The 15,832-nt window shown below is 39.0% G+C and overlaps 1 protein-coding gene across 1 annotated transcript; it reads right to left on the bottom strand.

Moving 5' to 3' along the window:
* Positions 1 to 3,863: 3,863 nt before the first annotated feature.
* Positions 3,864 to 9,584, bottom strand: LOC135473247 (cyclin-O-like). The gene is made up of 5 exons (XM_064753092.1): positions 9,468 to 9,584; positions 7,488 to 7,682; positions 6,411 to 6,596; positions 4,559 to 4,761; positions 3,864 to 4,149 (listed from the first exon to the last, which is right to left on the bottom strand). Exons 1-5 carry the CDS (start codon positions 9,582 to 9,584, stop codon positions 3,864 to 3,866), a joined length of 987 nt encoding a protein of 328 aa, XP_064609162.1.
* Between the last annotated feature and the right edge of the window lie 6,248 nt (positions 9,585 to 15,832).

The raw sequence follows: 15,832 nt of genomic DNA, 5'->3' as shown, positions 1-15,832 counted from the left end.
TATGTTAATTCATCAATTTCATATTTACATTTATCACAAAGAAAATGTATACCATTTAAAAGCATGGTTCAAGGAATTCGTGCTGGGTAAACGATTTTTAAAATTTCTGGCAATTGTTTTGCTCAAAGTTTAACCCATACAAACCAATGATAGAGGATTAACACCACATCGACGACATTCCAGGCATTTTTCCAAGTTGATAGAAATGTGAATCCTCTTCTTTGAAAATGCGTCATTAAATTTACTCCACGATAAATCATAATTTATTAGAGAAATTATACAATACTAACCACTCTACCAATGAACTGTTCCACACTTTGTACTGTAGAATGTAGAAAATGAAGAGAATGTGAGAGACATTTATACGCAAACATTGTGCCATGGAACCATAACACTTTACATCTCTCTGTTATCCATGTCCTTTTTTTAAATAACACAACAGAGGTCACTTTATTAAAGCTTGTTGCAAACGTTTCATTGTGGATGCCATTCCCTGATGAAACTCTAACTTACCAGCAGTACACAGACTGCGATTGTGAACCACATCCTATTGCTCTACGTTTTCCAGTAACAGTACAATATGAAGCACATCTTGTACTTAAAATCTTGCTGATAGTTCCGGAAGAAAATTATTGAATAGCACGAATTTCGTCCACCGTTTGGTCCGGATAATACGGTTCCCCAAAACTTAACCGGCACGAAGCAGTAGAACATTTAGTTACAAATGATCTTGTTACATCGTATTGATTTGACATCGAATAGCGCAACAAGGCACAGTTCTAAATCTTTAACATACTATTGCCATAATATACTTGTCTTGATTGTAGTTGCAACAAAGTATTGCTGCACAGGTTGCTTGTGGAGTGTGTACACACAAAAGCTCGCGTAGCGCTGCGTTCACGTAACTACCATGGCGACGTAATATGTACACGTCTAGTTATCTTCATACCAGTATTTGATTGGACCAAGCTGTATGAAAACGTGGCGACGTAATACCTACAATATTGGTCGCCATGACGTTACGTGAACGTAACGTTATGTGCGCTTTGTGAAACGGGCCCCTGAATGTGTACAATTATAGTTATCTTCATACTAGTATTTGATTGGACCAAACTGTGTAAAAACATTTGTGGTTTGTCCAGCCATGTATTGTATGTACACTTGATTTGGTCTGTATAACTATACAACTTTAATCTATGCAAATGATATCGAATTGAGGAAATAAATTCGGGTGTTTTATATTTACTACATTATTTGTGTTTGTTCAGTTCCTGTGAATTGTACAAAGTCGTGTTTTCTGATCAACCTTCCATGGCGTCTACTAATAGATGGTCAGATCGCAAGTTATTTTTTATATTGTTTTATACAGTATGGGCTGTGTCCGGTTTCCTTCCACCATAATGCTGACTAAGTGAAATATTTTGGGGGTGAGACGTGAAACACTAAGCAAATAAATGTATAAAGCAGTATGAAGCAGTGTGTATGATCGTTGTTGCTGTTTTAAGGACTGCTTAACAACATCTCAGAACGAACTGTTCCTGTTCCATGGACATTTAGTCTAGCCCTAGTGGAAGAAAGGTATACAAACAAGTTTACGGGCATCATTCAATATGTGAGAAATGGACTCAATCACTGACTCAATACATGTATATATTAAATGTACATGTTCTTTACAATTTTAATATAATATAAAATATGCAGATTTCACAGACACGAAACAAAGCAGCTGGGAGATGAATCTTACATTGATTTATTTTTTCTTTTAGAAATTATTTATATGTCCACAAATCGAAAATGTCACAGACGAAATACGGAAAAATGAGAAATAACACATTTTGCACTTGAAGTAGCAAGTAGCTGAACCGACAGAAATAACTATATCTAATATTTAAATGATATCGTTTTTGTTCGTGTTTATTTGGTATTAACATGTGGTCACGAGCTTAATAATGGCAGGACTGTCTGTAAGCAAACCGCCAAGGCAGTGCATGTAATTCAGACCTTGTCATCCACTCTTTTCACTGGCAGATTGACTAAACCATTGTTACTGACTTGACAAGAAAACAAACTATAATCAGTTAACGGGTGAGGTCTGTAAGACTAGAGGTAAAAGCCGGTAGACAAAAATAACAGTTTAACTCATTAACTCTTAATTGCTGACCTCGGTTACAATAATAAATTGATCCGCCAATGGTGGCTGAGTTCGGGTGAGCTTCCACAGTAACAGTTGAGCTGGTTATTTCTCGCTCACAGAAAATGAGCAACGTCTGTAACTAAAGTAACGTCGATTTACAAGGACCGGGATCACAAAGCTGCAGTGGGTTTACCATGAACTTTGTTGCATTATTCCTGGAATTAGCTTTGACCTTAAGAACTAAATTTCAGTGTAAACCACTTCTTTGTATTAAGATAAAAATTCTAATGAGTTGTCAAACGTTTAACACAGTAAAGACTGTCTGCGTTAAGTCTACGCAAGTTTAATGATCCTGGTCCCAGGTTATCTCCACTGTGTAAGCTGTTATATAAACTGGGTAATACAGACGACACTCATAGTATAAAAGCAAGTAATAAAAAAAATTAAGATATAGGCTACATTTATCAACTTTACATAGCACTAAAGTAAAGCACTGTAGTTATGTCATCACGTCTTCGTTGTGAAATCGGTTTTTATCGAGACATATATGCATAAATAAAACTATAAGGCAGAGAAGTTTTTGTGAACTCTATGAAGAGTAAAGTGCGAGTGGAGACAGCAAGGCGCCAAAATATTTCAAAAAAGGAACTGTTCTTTTATAGAGGAGTTTCGAATTCGAACTCTTTTGTCGTTAAAGGTAAAAATCCTCCTGTATCATGTAACTTGTGACTCAGCAACCGATGTAGACACTCATTTACGGATCATTTGTCTCGCTGTGTTCCAGAGGCAAACTTAAGTTTGTGAACTTCTTAAGTTCACAAATGTTCAATTCCTCAGTTTTCTCCATCGTTCGTATATTCTCAGTAAACTTTTACGAAACTTTTTTCAGACATTCCTGCTATAGTAAATATCAATCCGCATTAGTTGCCTAACATTATTGACAAGTCACATGACACAGCACGACATTTTTTACCTTTAGCGATAGAAGAGTTCGAGCTCGAACTCCCCTCTTGTAGCTGAGTTGATGATATGACGCGTTGTTTCATCTTTTGTGATCTTTGTAAATGTCTACAAAACGTTTGGATGTTTTCAACGTGTATGTCCCTGCGGGGTTTAGATGTCACTTATACGAGCGTTAAACTTTGCTAGACACGTTGCAAAGAGGTCCCGTCCGCTCACAGTTCCTTATCTGTTGTAAGTATCGTTGTAAGTGTTGTTGTAAGAACATTTCGTTCAAAGACAATATGATTTCAATGTGTCTGCATCCACAGTCAGAAATACCTACTTTGTTCATGTGTTGTCATTGGAAGTTCAGCTTCTATGCACTCGCCTTCAGAACTACAAACGCCTGTCCTCACACTCACTGCTGTTGTCATTGGAAGTTATGTCTCTATACGCTCGTCTTCGGAACTACGTTTATCCGTCATCACACTCACTAGTATTGTCAAAGGGAGTCTCTGGGAGTCTTCAGAATTGCCTATACTCGTCTTCACACTCACTAGTGTTGTCAATGAGAGTCTGAGCGCTCGCCTTAAGAACTGCCTATGCCGATCTTCACTCTGACTATGTTGTCAGTGCGAGTCCAGTCTTCATGTACTCGCCTGCAAAACATCTTGTATTGACACTCAGTGTTGTCAGCGGGTGTTTAGCCTCTGTGCTGCAACTAGCCGTCTTCATATTCAGACGTTTTCAGTGGGAGTCCAGTCTACTGATGCACTTGCATTCAGGGTTACCTATACCGATCTTCATACTCACATGTGTTTTCAACAAAATAGTCTTCTGAGAGACTACACTTTAACAAAGTAAACAAAACAAAGTCTGCATGGCAACTGTTGTACACCACTTGGTCGAATTGCTTTTCCCAGTAGTGACAGCATTCGTACTTGGGTAGGCATGTGCAGCGTCGTACCGCAGACTTCCAGGCACACAGGGCCACCATCGAGGGTAAATACTGACATAGCTTGTAATCCTGGAGAGACAGCTCTGTATAGTAGCGGGCAAGTCGATGGGCATTCCTACAAAAAATATTAAAACCATTGAATGAGTTTTTATTCAACAGTACTTAACAATTAGTTAGGCAGATAATTAGGGGCAATATGTTTTCTGATATATATATATATACATGTATATATCTCAGAAAACATATTGCCCAGAATTGCCCAGAAAACACCGCATTTCACTTATATCCTTTCAATAAATTTTGTGCTGTTCGACGTCAGTTTCGTGACGATGGAGTGGGGAGAGCAATGCTGTCGTACAAACCAAAGACAACGCCCCCTCAGGCTCTGGTTAAAAAAATCAAATAAAGTTTACTGTTGTTTCATTGCAATGTGTCACTATTGCATTTTACCAGGACTGGCTCCCTGACATGAGAAGGTGCGATAGAGTCCATCTTGAGAAGAATAAAACAGCACTGAAACTTACTTAAACCCGGCATCCTCCGTACCCTTTTTTGCGGCCATTTCACAACGGGCGAAATACTCAAGGAAAAATGAAGCCGTCGAAGCAAACAACTCGAAATCTAAAGACACCAGGATGTGTTTCTCCATTTCTATTATCTGATAACGGCCAAAAATTTGGCCGCATGCGTAAATCAACGCGTTGATTTCTGGGAGTTCGACTTCCTCCTGAAACACATAGAGAATAAAATGTCAAAGTTCCACAATATACAATTATTTATGTCTGCTGGTGAAGCGACCTTTGAATTGAGCTTTAGCTTGACCACATCATTCAGGAACGGTAACAAATCAGTGTATTCACAATAAACCAGAAAATACTAAAAGATAGTATTAATGTATTTTTTTCATTGGTGTTTCACGCCATACTCAAGAACATTTCACTTGTACGACCGCTACCAGCGTTATGGTGAGAGGCAACTAGGCAGTGCCCGATTTAACTCACGGTTATCCGCAAGTTAATGACAAATCTTCCCACGTTCGACCGGAGGGGAGCCAACGTGAGCAGAATTTAAGAAATAGAAAAATATCCCAGATGTATTGTAACACTGAGAATATTCAAAGTAAATATGTACAATAATGACAGACAGATTATTTATGTGTTGCTGTTGTGACACAAGTCGTATTTAGGCAGGATCTGAATCTCTGAAAATGAAGCTAACCCGAAACACGCCAAGCAACTTTATCTACACCTTTACCTTCGGTTCCAAATAAATTTTTTGGCGAACTGTAGTTCGAGATAGCGTGTGCGTGTGCAGGAGACGTGCTTTCCCCAAAAACGTGACGTTAAATGCATGTTGTCTTCCAGCAACCTGCGGATGGTCGTGGGTTTCCCCCCATGCTAGGCCCGGTTTCCTCTCATCATAATTCAGGCCGCCATCGCATAAGTGAAATATTCTTGAGTACAGCGTCAAACACCAATCAAATAAATAAAATAAATAAATTAATTAATTAAATGCATGTTTCAGGACAAAAGGAAAGAACGAGATGACGTCATTAGTGACATACATTATCAACGAGGTGACGTCATTAGTGGCATACATCATCAACGAGGTGACGTCATTAGTGAAATACACTATCAACGTGGTCCGTGACGTCCACCATACAATCAAAATATCAGACTGCATGTAATTTAGTGAAAAGAAAATGAAAAAGTAAGGTTTCTATGTAAAAATATGCAGTTGTCATTAATATTTGATCGAAACTATTTTTTACAGTTTATATACGTCAAAATACCCTATTACAATGGCTATTCCATCATAGAAAAGGACACTTATTCTGTTTTATGTGCTTCCTCCACATGTTCTACATGAGGAACTACATTACTGTAATATACATGTGACTGAATTAGACATTTTTACATAAAACATTTTGTATGTGTCTTCCTCAAAACTCTCAGAAATGTATATTAATCTACTTTTTACACAATTTTAAAAATAAAAATTTTTTTAACTTTGTATCGTTAATAAATATCCATATAGCGTCCGCCGTGAGTTCAAGCTCAGCTCATGCTGGCTTTCTCTCCGACTGTATGTGGAAAGGTCTGTCAACAACAGGGTGGTCGTAGGTGTCTCTCAGGGCTCTGTCCGTTTTCCTCTCACCACAACGCTGGTCGCCCTCGTATAGGTGAAATATTTTGGAGTGTGGCGTAAAACACCAATCAAATAAATAAATAATTCTTTGTATGCAGTTCTGATCAAATGTAGCGCCACTGAGGGTGCTTAGACAATCACATTTTTAAACGGCTTATTTATGTTGTAAAGCGATTAAATGTGTAATTTATAATTCATAAATTCGTAAAAAAAAAAAAACATACTCACGTGTTTTGCAGCGATGAGAAATGCGGCAACTCCGACAAGTTGGAAAGTCTTTCTTGAAACTTGTGTCGTCTGTAAATAGCGATCCAGGATATTGACGGCCAAGAAAATGGTTTCTTGGGAATACTCGAACAAGTAGTTCAGATACGAAAGCCATTTCACTAGCTTCTTCCGGTTCGGAATTGTGATCTGACAAAAGAAACAAGATTGAAGATGATTATATTTATTTATTTGATTGGTGTTTTGTGCCGTACTCAGAAATATTTCATTGATAGGATGACGGTGAGAGGAAACCGGGCAGTTGCCGGGGGAAACACACAAGGATCCGCAGTTTGCGACATAGAAGACGGGTGATTATGTGATTCGTTGCATAAACGTTACATTACTTTAGTCGAGTTTTTATTATTTTTAGTAATGCTCAACAAATACAGTCTTAAATTCAGAACGAATAACAAACGTTTTAATGTCCAATCTAAACGGCAACAGGTTTGTCTTTATTAGTCTTCCCATTTAATTTCTCTTCAGCTGGGCTCCCGTGGCTGAGTGAGGTCAGCAAGCTGTGAATTCAAGCCCACTCATGCTGGTTTCTATTTCGGTCGTATGTGGGAAGGTCTTCCAGTGGACTGAGGATAGCCATGGGTTTCCCCCGGGCTCTGTCCCGTTTCCAACCACCATAATGCTGGCCGATGCCGTACAAGTGAAATATTCTTGAGTATAGCGTAAAACACCAATCAAATAAATAAATTCTCTTCATATTCAGCAGATTGACAAAAAGGTGGATTAAATGATTTGTATTTGACGCATTGTTCGAGAATTTTCACTTATATGGTGTTAAGATTTGTAGGTGGAGGGTATCGAAGTACCAGAATTGAACCATGTATCTTCATGAGATACCGTAAATGAACAATCTCTTGAACTAGAGCCGCAGACGGTTTAAAAAACTTAACCTCGCTGGCTGAAGGCCGCCGTCGAAATGTAGAAAGACAGTATATTAATGTCTGATCTAGTAAGTACCTATTGTTTTAGCAGAACTTATACGATTTGAAAACATGTCTCTAGATTACGGAGCCAATAAATCACCTGTGTTTGATGTTCCATGCTGTCCTTAGGATGCCGCCTCTTCTCTAATCCCTTACGGTGCCGGAATAACTCTGAGCTATGGACGTCTGATTCCAGGATCGAACTCTCCAGCTGCGCGTCAGACAAATCAAAATCGAGAGATTCCCGAGAACAAAAACCCGATTCCAAGCTGCACGGTGAGATCACGGACTCCAACTGAATATAGAGCAAATTGCAAAATTGTTATAACAGTGTTAATCAACATGAAAAAGGCAGAGGCCCATGGCATATCTCAGTAATTGATCGCATAATCCCTTATACATACACCTCAAATTAATTTTATAGGGTATAATGGTTATTTGAATGTTGACAGGGCCCTCAAAGCGATTCACACTCATTAATGACGCAAGCGACGCAGTTTGAAGGAACATCTGCAGTTGATTTAAAAGAAAACAGAGCTACGTAAATAAGTTTCATCGTGTTGGCACTGGTTGCATTCAAAATAGCTTCAAACTACTGATCAGTCATATATTACATATGATGTATAAAATTCTCAAACGAGAATCTAAATAACCACGTATTTTCATGTAATGTTTAAATCTGCTTGTACACAAAATGTTTAATTTAAAATATAGAATAATAATAATAGTAGTTTCTATTTATTAAAACAATAATTTTCGTTAGATTGGATAGATTTATACGGTACTACAGCATAGGTCGCGGTTCCGTTGGCTAATATATTAGCATGCGTTATTTATTTATCAAATGATTCTTAAAGGACAAAGAAAAGAATTTTAAATATGTTTGTATATCTATTATCCTTTTACCTGTAGATTTATATTTGTGTACGTTTTCGAAAATTTGTAAAGCAGATATTCTAATACAAAAAAACCCTTGTATGTTTTTGAATATTTTAAGTCGTATAGTTCATAAGTTAAATCAAAACAGCTGTCCTATCTGTTCTTATTCATGTGACTATCTTGTTAGATGTGTCGATGATGATAGGTTCTTATTAAAGCTAACATTTTATACAGTACGTTTGTAAAACCGACGTTAAATAATTTCTTATCTTATTCTTGTCTAATTATAATATGTCTGGCTTTTAAATCCTTTCCTTTTCCAGTCATTCGAAGCCCAGTCACTTCCAATTTCAGATGCCATAGAATTACCATATAAGATGGCGATATTTTATTACATACATTCAGTCTCAAATGTGAACTACCGACAGCACATCGTTTAGTCATTTCTTTTCCCGCAGATGAGTCGTATCATAAAGATATAATTATCTATACTCTCGTGTCCCTGCTTACAGCAGTTATTCAGCATGAAGGTGGTTGGTATATGAGAGGATGGAATAGGCAATTAATAAAATTTTTACCTGGCCTAACATCTTCCTCTAAAACACAACACGTATACTGACCACAACATCCAGTCCACCACACAACTGCGCTTTAAAGAGATAATGGTTAAGATCTCTATTTAAAGATCCCATCACTATAAATCGATGTTGTTATTGTTTTATGAATGAACATAAACGTTTGATGGTGAAACGATGTGTCAGAATAATCGGTATTCACCCAACTTCTGCGGAAATCTCGCGAGAACCAGTGGATTTTCTGAGATCAGGTAGCATATTGCGGAATGACCTGTCAATATACATCCAACAGTTGCGCATTTTAATTAGTATTTATTTTGACTCCTACCTACCAATAAATTCAAACATTGAAAATGGACTGGGAACGTTGTCGGCAAATATGGAAAGATAACAGATGATTTGTGCTTCCAATGTTAGTTCATAACTGGTGATTGTACTAGAGTCAGTCGCGAAATCCTGTGTAAAGTGACTGGGTGATCCTGATAAAAAAAAAATGCTCACATGATCCTGTGGTTCATCGCGAAAATCAGATACTACTTATTTAGTGAAACGGTCGTCTAATTACAACATTGTATTCAACTAAATATCCTGACAAGTTTTGTTGTCGGGCAATTTTTCAAACCTACCTCGTCTGAAATGTCCGAGAGATTTACGTCACTGCAGCCAGACAACTCTGCATGGCAAAGATCCGTGTCAGTGATTGACAAATCCTCCACGCCTAGAGTATCTTGAGAACCGGCCATGTTGTGAGATATACCAGAGAGCTGATATGTGCCTGGAAGGCAAAGTCCTGGACAACCTGTCGGATTGGCGGTCTAATAGTTTATATGCCAGAGAGTGTTCCCTGCCAGACGTGATCACAAGTGTGGCGAGTCATAGCCGCCATCATTTAAACTTAGAAATGCCACTGTGTTGTTTGACACTGTTTTGCTGACAAACTGAAACTGCTTCTCATTCAACAACGTCATACAAAAGGCATTTCCTTTCACTTGCCAAGCTGAGTCTTCGCTCAGTTGTTTCTGGCAAGAGACGTGTAGTGGGTCGAATTCATAGTGAGTGCATCTCAGCCGGGGATCAAATCCGTGTGGTGTGGGTGGAGTGGGGGGGGGGGGGGAGGGGTGTAAACCCTCTCCTTACACACAGCGGGCTTGTATTCACACGTGACACGATTAATTTCTGTTTTACTTATTGTTACCCACTTAATTGTCTGCCTAAATGTACCAAGTACTCTAAAGGCGCCAAATGATTCCGAAATCTGAAGGCAAGCCAAAATGATGAATTTGGGTTTTATACTACGTCACAGTTGACTGATATCATACAAGTACTCAAAATGTGCTATGGGTATTTCCATTGGATAAAAACGCGTCTTAAACATATTACTTATAAAAGGTAAATGAATTTAAATTTATAACAAGAAAAATACTCAATGTTATTCAAATTGCATACTATACGTTCATCCCTCTATTCATCAGGTGGTTATTATGTACACCGTGTGGAAAGAAAACATATGTATACTTTTCAAAACACTTCGTGTCATGAATTGTAAAATTTGCAATTCTCCAGTTAAATCTTGACACTGTGATGCGCCAGAGAAGTAATTCATCTTCGTTGTAAAGCTCATCAATCAACAGCTGCCTGTTATTTGTGGGAGACCTGTTAGTGGAATGGTCAAGACGGGACATGTATTGTTGGTAACCCAAAGATCGTTGGTTCGAAACCCGGAGTGGTCCAACTTTTAGCACCAAAATCTCTGCTATACGTAAATTATATAATATTTCCGAATAATGATAACAGAGTTATATAATACATGTGTTCACAGGTAAATACGTCCACCCCTCAACTGTTCACCAGCATTCTTCTAAAGTATTAGTATCAATTCTTGTTAAAACAGATAAAGGATTAGTGTGAACAAAAGTTCTAGTTTCGCTATAATTGCGACTGCTTTACGATTATGACAGCAAATGACAGCAAAAATGGGACTTGGGGAAATCATCAGCAACTTGTACGTTGAGAAATATTTGTATGTTTAACGTAAATCATGGATTACAATTTTATGTCTTCGAGCAGATTTTTTGTGCACAAAACGATCTTCGATTGGCTAAATATGCTAAAGACAGAATTCCAAAAAGCTTGAAACAGTGATGACTTCTCTTTAGGAAGGCAGTGGATAGCGTGTCAGGAAACGTGCTCAGCTGTCAGTGGTCTCTACGCCGCTTGCAAGTAACGCCTTTTGGCATTGTGTTTCTGTAATGAGTTCCGCAGTGTAGAGTCAATTCATGAAATGCTTGGTTTTTATTCCGTATTATGGTGTATGTTATTTGACCCAATATACAGCTTTCTTCTTGGAGAGTAAAAATGTCTTTAAACTACAGTTTTCTTAAGGCCCCAGCGGTCAGCACGGAAGTTATGCAACCTGCTGTAGTGGATGTGTTCAAATCGGGGGCGCTATACTGGTTAATCGTTCCCAGTATGTTGATCAATGAAGTCATATCCGAATATTTCCAACCACCAACCATATGCCTCAAAAGAGAAAAATTGTCCATGATTTCTTTGGTATACTCAGGCTCGTTTACATGACATCTAAGTTGCTGGAATAGACTAGAAGTGAGTAGTTATTTCCCTTAAAGGCCTTGGCTTTCCATCATACGCCCCGTCATATACCCCGCCAAGGTGACGCTAATGAGGTAATCTGTGAGTTAAGAAAGACATCTTGTCTAAAGAACAGTGAATACCCTGCGAGTTAACGAAGAAACACACGTGTGTAGGTCCTCATTCATGGACGTATACCTACAAGACCAAACCGACAACAAGCAATCCACACCCCGGGGTTCACGAAGCGATATTAGATTTCAGTCAAAAGTTCAGTCATCAAATTTGATATGTGCCTTTCAATTATTTTAACTGGAATTTGTTCAACAATAACTTACCCAGAATGTCCGTTGGCAAGCAATATTTTGACCTTGTTATATATGAAATAACAATCTTATAGTGATTTGAAATTTTGATTTAAGTCTAAGATCGCTTCGTGATTCCGCGGCCTGTAAAGCAAAGAAATCAAAGGTATCCGACGTTTTGATCATCTTTCCAGTCACGTAATTCACTTCGCTCACTTATAAGAGATTTAATAAATGTTTCCAAAGATGAATGGCGACAAGCGATGGATGAATTAACTTAATATTCACAATACTCTTAGGAATATCCAGGCTTATGTTTTTCACAGATCTTGTGATGTCCCTAATTACAACACAAATCTGCTCGATTCTTCTCTTACAAATTTACTTATCGACAGGAATATCTCGGCTTTGGAGAGGAATATGTAGATTTCCCACTTCTTATTCTAACTGTTCGCCTAGATAGCAATAAACAGTCGATGATGTTCGTGTGGCCCGTTCGTATACAGTCTATAACCTTCTCCGAAAGTCCGTCACAAGTTGGAAATATTGTTAGTTACATGCCCAAGGTCGGTGGTTTTGTTACACCACGCAGTTGACCCCAAAAAAAAAAAACAAAAAAACAAAACAAAACACAAAAATAAACAACAATTAAATCACTACGACCAAACAATTGCAAACAAATAAACGGTGGGTAGGTGAAAAACTCGAAATGATCTTTGGACATTTGTATGGAGGCCGATAGGGGATATTTGACTAACTCGACCTCTTCGGGTGGCACGTGGGAAGGTTTTACAGTAAACTGCGGAAAATCGTGGGTTTCCCCTCGAGCTGTGCCTGGTTTACTCCCACGATAATGCTGGCCACCGTCGTATGAGTAAAATATTCTTGAGTACCGCGTATAACACCAATCAAATAGATAGATAGAGGCCTCCGTGGCTCAGTCGGTTAGCGCGCTAGCGCAGCGTAATGACCCAGGAGCCTCTCACCAATGCGGTCGCCGTGAGTTCAAGTCCAGCTCATGCTGGCTTCCTCTCCGGCCGTAAGTGGGAAGGTCTTGCAGCAACCTGCGGATGGTCGTGGATTTCCCCCGGGCTGTGCCCGGTTTCCACCCACCATAATGTTGGCCGTTTATTTATTTTAAATACGATGGTGTATACTGGGAACAGTACCGATTCCTCAGCTGGTACAGAATCAGTTGAGTTGTGAACACTTTTCTCAACTGGTACGTAGTCAAATGGACTAGATGTCATGTCTGATACTTCAGAGGAAGCAGAACTTTGGTGGCATGGATTCGCGCTGCCACAAGAAGATACAGTATATGTAGACACACCTAATTACTCCTCGTCGACATATGACCGGTTTAATATGTCAAACTGGTACGATGTTAAAACTCAAACATACATACATAGATAATCTCTCCGAATGAATAATCCCCTGAGCAAGTTCAAACTACATTATATTATATGTAATTTGTAACTAGGACTGATCACCATGGCGTTATCTATCTGTATATATATATATATATATATATATATATATATATATATATATATATATATATATATATATATATATATATATATATATATAGCTATCGCAAAATATGTTGAAATAAAAAAAAGCTTTGAAGAACCGTCGTGATAGGGAAACTAGTAAACTAAATCAACAAGTTGAGTTTGTCATTATTAAACCGTCTGTTCAAAATGTGGTAGTACTGACACTGATGACTGGTGACTGAATTTGATCTATGGGACATGTTACACAACTTGACACGTAACAAATCAGTACAGCAGTGTTTTCAGTCTGGGTCAGTACAAAAACTTGAAAGCAAAGTACACAAAGGGTGAGCTACAACAGAGATAGTGGTGACTGGCCAGGTGTGTGAAGTGCTTGAAATGTAAACACCTGACATATTAAATGTAGCCTGATTATTTCTCGTACACTTAACAGCGCGCACCCCGCTCTCTATACTCGCTGGGGCCTCCGTGGCTCAGTCGGTTAGCGCGCTAGCGCAGCGTAATGACCCAGGAGCCTCTCACCAATGCGGTCGCTGTGAGTTCAAGTCCAGCTCATGCTGGCTTCCTCTCCGGCCGTAAGTGGGAAGGTCTTGCAGCAACCTGCGGATGGTCGTGGGTTTCCCCCGGGCTGTGCCCGGTTTCCACCCACCATAATGCTGGCCGCCGTCGTATAAGTGAAATATTCTTGAGTACGGCGTAAAACACCAATCAAAAAAAAAAAAAAAAAAATCTATACTCGCTTTACGTTATTGCCATGACTTGCAAATTTTGAAAAGAAATCTTGAAATAACGCTAAAGTGGCGTAAGAGTTATAGGACAGAAATCAAAACCCTGCACTGCAAGAAGTATGAGACTAGTCCAGGTCTGTCGATCGGGTTTGAAAGGTCAAACCTGGTGGCAGTGATATAAAGCCAGAAGCTCTCCTGTGATCAGATTGCACAGAGAAGAACGACATCTGGGAACAGACGCAGGAGCGTGAGCAGTGAGGAGTATGTGAATTTCCCAGAAGTCCCACTTTTCCATGCGATCTGATCACAGAAGAGCTACTGGCTTCCAGACTTAACTCGTGTTCACGAGCCAACCATGTTTAGACAGTAATTATTGGATGAATTCAACCTTCCGATCGGGCAGAATTATCGTGGGCAAAGTCTGTGTGGCTAGGTGTGTTCCCAGTCAGGATGGCTCTTGTGTTGTTGTGAAACACAATTTCCGATGCCTTCCACATGAAGCAGAGACTACCTTACAATCCGATTTTCTGAGGGGAGTTCTCTCACGTGATCATAAAAGCCTTACCGATACTCTGAAAAGCGCGCGTTGCTGCTTTCCTCTGACGACTTAGGGTTTCCAGACGCAGGAATAAGGTAAGATGAGGGTGAACTATACGTGGGTAACTGTACCTTTTCTGAGTTAATACTTCACTTCAAAATCTGATTGGCAGGTTTACTATGTCCTTTTTTCCTTTCAAGAGGAGTAATGCACAGCGAATTAGTACGGCCTCGGTACAGACGATGTATGACTACAGCAAGAATCGAAAGTCAAAACAGAACAGTTGTGTGACATATTGATTCCCCGATTGCCCGGGGCAAGCAGAAAATATGTCGGGCTGCTAACGTTGGCGACCTGCCTGCCCGACCAGGCATGTACATTTCTGTCGCCGATCAGCAGTGTATCCAGCGTCCTGTTTACCGAAACAAAACTTCTTGGGTTTGGCGTTTTAAGCATCAATGTAATCAGATAAATAAATAATTAAATAAATTTATTGAAGCAATTCGTCCGCCGACACATAATCAAACCTTGGAACAAAATGGCTGTCAGAATAACAACAAGGAGGCTACACTCTTTCTTGTGTTGTAATCTCCATTCTCCACACTCTAGAACATGTCGCCGCACACTCATGCGATAACACAGCACGGCGAAATTTCACGGCTTTCGGAGAATGTACCTCTGTTTTGCGGTTGAATGCGACACTTGCTCATTGTTGCTAAGCGACGATGGAAAGCTTTTTGACGAATCATAAAGGCCTACCCGTAAAAGCTAACAGAAACCCGAAGGATTCTAAATTGGCTGCTACAAATAAAGAATATGACAAGCGACAAGAGTTTACGTGGGTGACTGAAGCGGAATGCGGGCATGATCCAGATAGGCCTACATGTATATACATTGTTTGCTCCGTGATTACAGCTGTCCATATATGTTTTTATTGATCGTTATCGTGATTATAGCTATCCAGTTCTGAAATAATCCAATAAAATGTGTATCTGAACTTTAAACAAGAATTGCAGTCATGTTGCATGATTACAGAAGAGTGAGTGATTGGGGTTTAACGTCGTATAGTTAAAAAAGAAGGCTTGTACCACAGGTTAAGCCAGTTTTTTAATATACAATATACTAGTATTAATCGTTATCATGATAATAGTTTATAAAGACAGATCTTTTGTTTCGTGTCCACCTTTGTTCTTTTTAAATCCTTATGTTATATGAGTTTTGCCACAAAAAACAATTCTGGGCAAGTGAAAATATTTCAGGGCAGCCAGTTTTAGGATAATGGCAACCACCTGAAAACATTAAGTCACACCACTG

The sequence above is a fragment of the Liolophura sinensis genome, chromosome 8, assembly GCF_032854445.1.
Source record: "Liolophura sinensis isolate JHLJ2023 chromosome 8, CUHK_Ljap_v2, whole genome shotgun sequence".
Taxonomy (NCBI): Eukaryota; Metazoa; Mollusca; class Polyplacophora; order Chitonida; family Chitonidae; genus Liolophura; species Liolophura sinensis.
The sequence above is the reverse complement of the archived record's forward strand: the minus strand, read 5'-3'. Positions and strand labels throughout refer to the sequence as shown.

Bases quoted from the DNA above. Each gene is read 5' to 3' on its own strand.
- LOC135473247 (XM_064753092.1), bottom strand. From the start codon at position 9,584: ATGGCCGGTTCTCAAGATACTCTAGGCGTGGAGGATTTGTCAATCACT. The intron at 7,683-9,467 runs GTAGGTTTGAAA...CTCTATATTCAG, and splicing joins TCTCGGACATTTCAGACGAG to TTGGAGTCCGTGATCTCACC. The intron at 4,762-6,410 runs GTGAGTATGTTT...TATGTGTTTCAG, and splicing joins TTCTCATCGCTGCAAAACAC to GAGGAAGTCGAACTCCCAGA.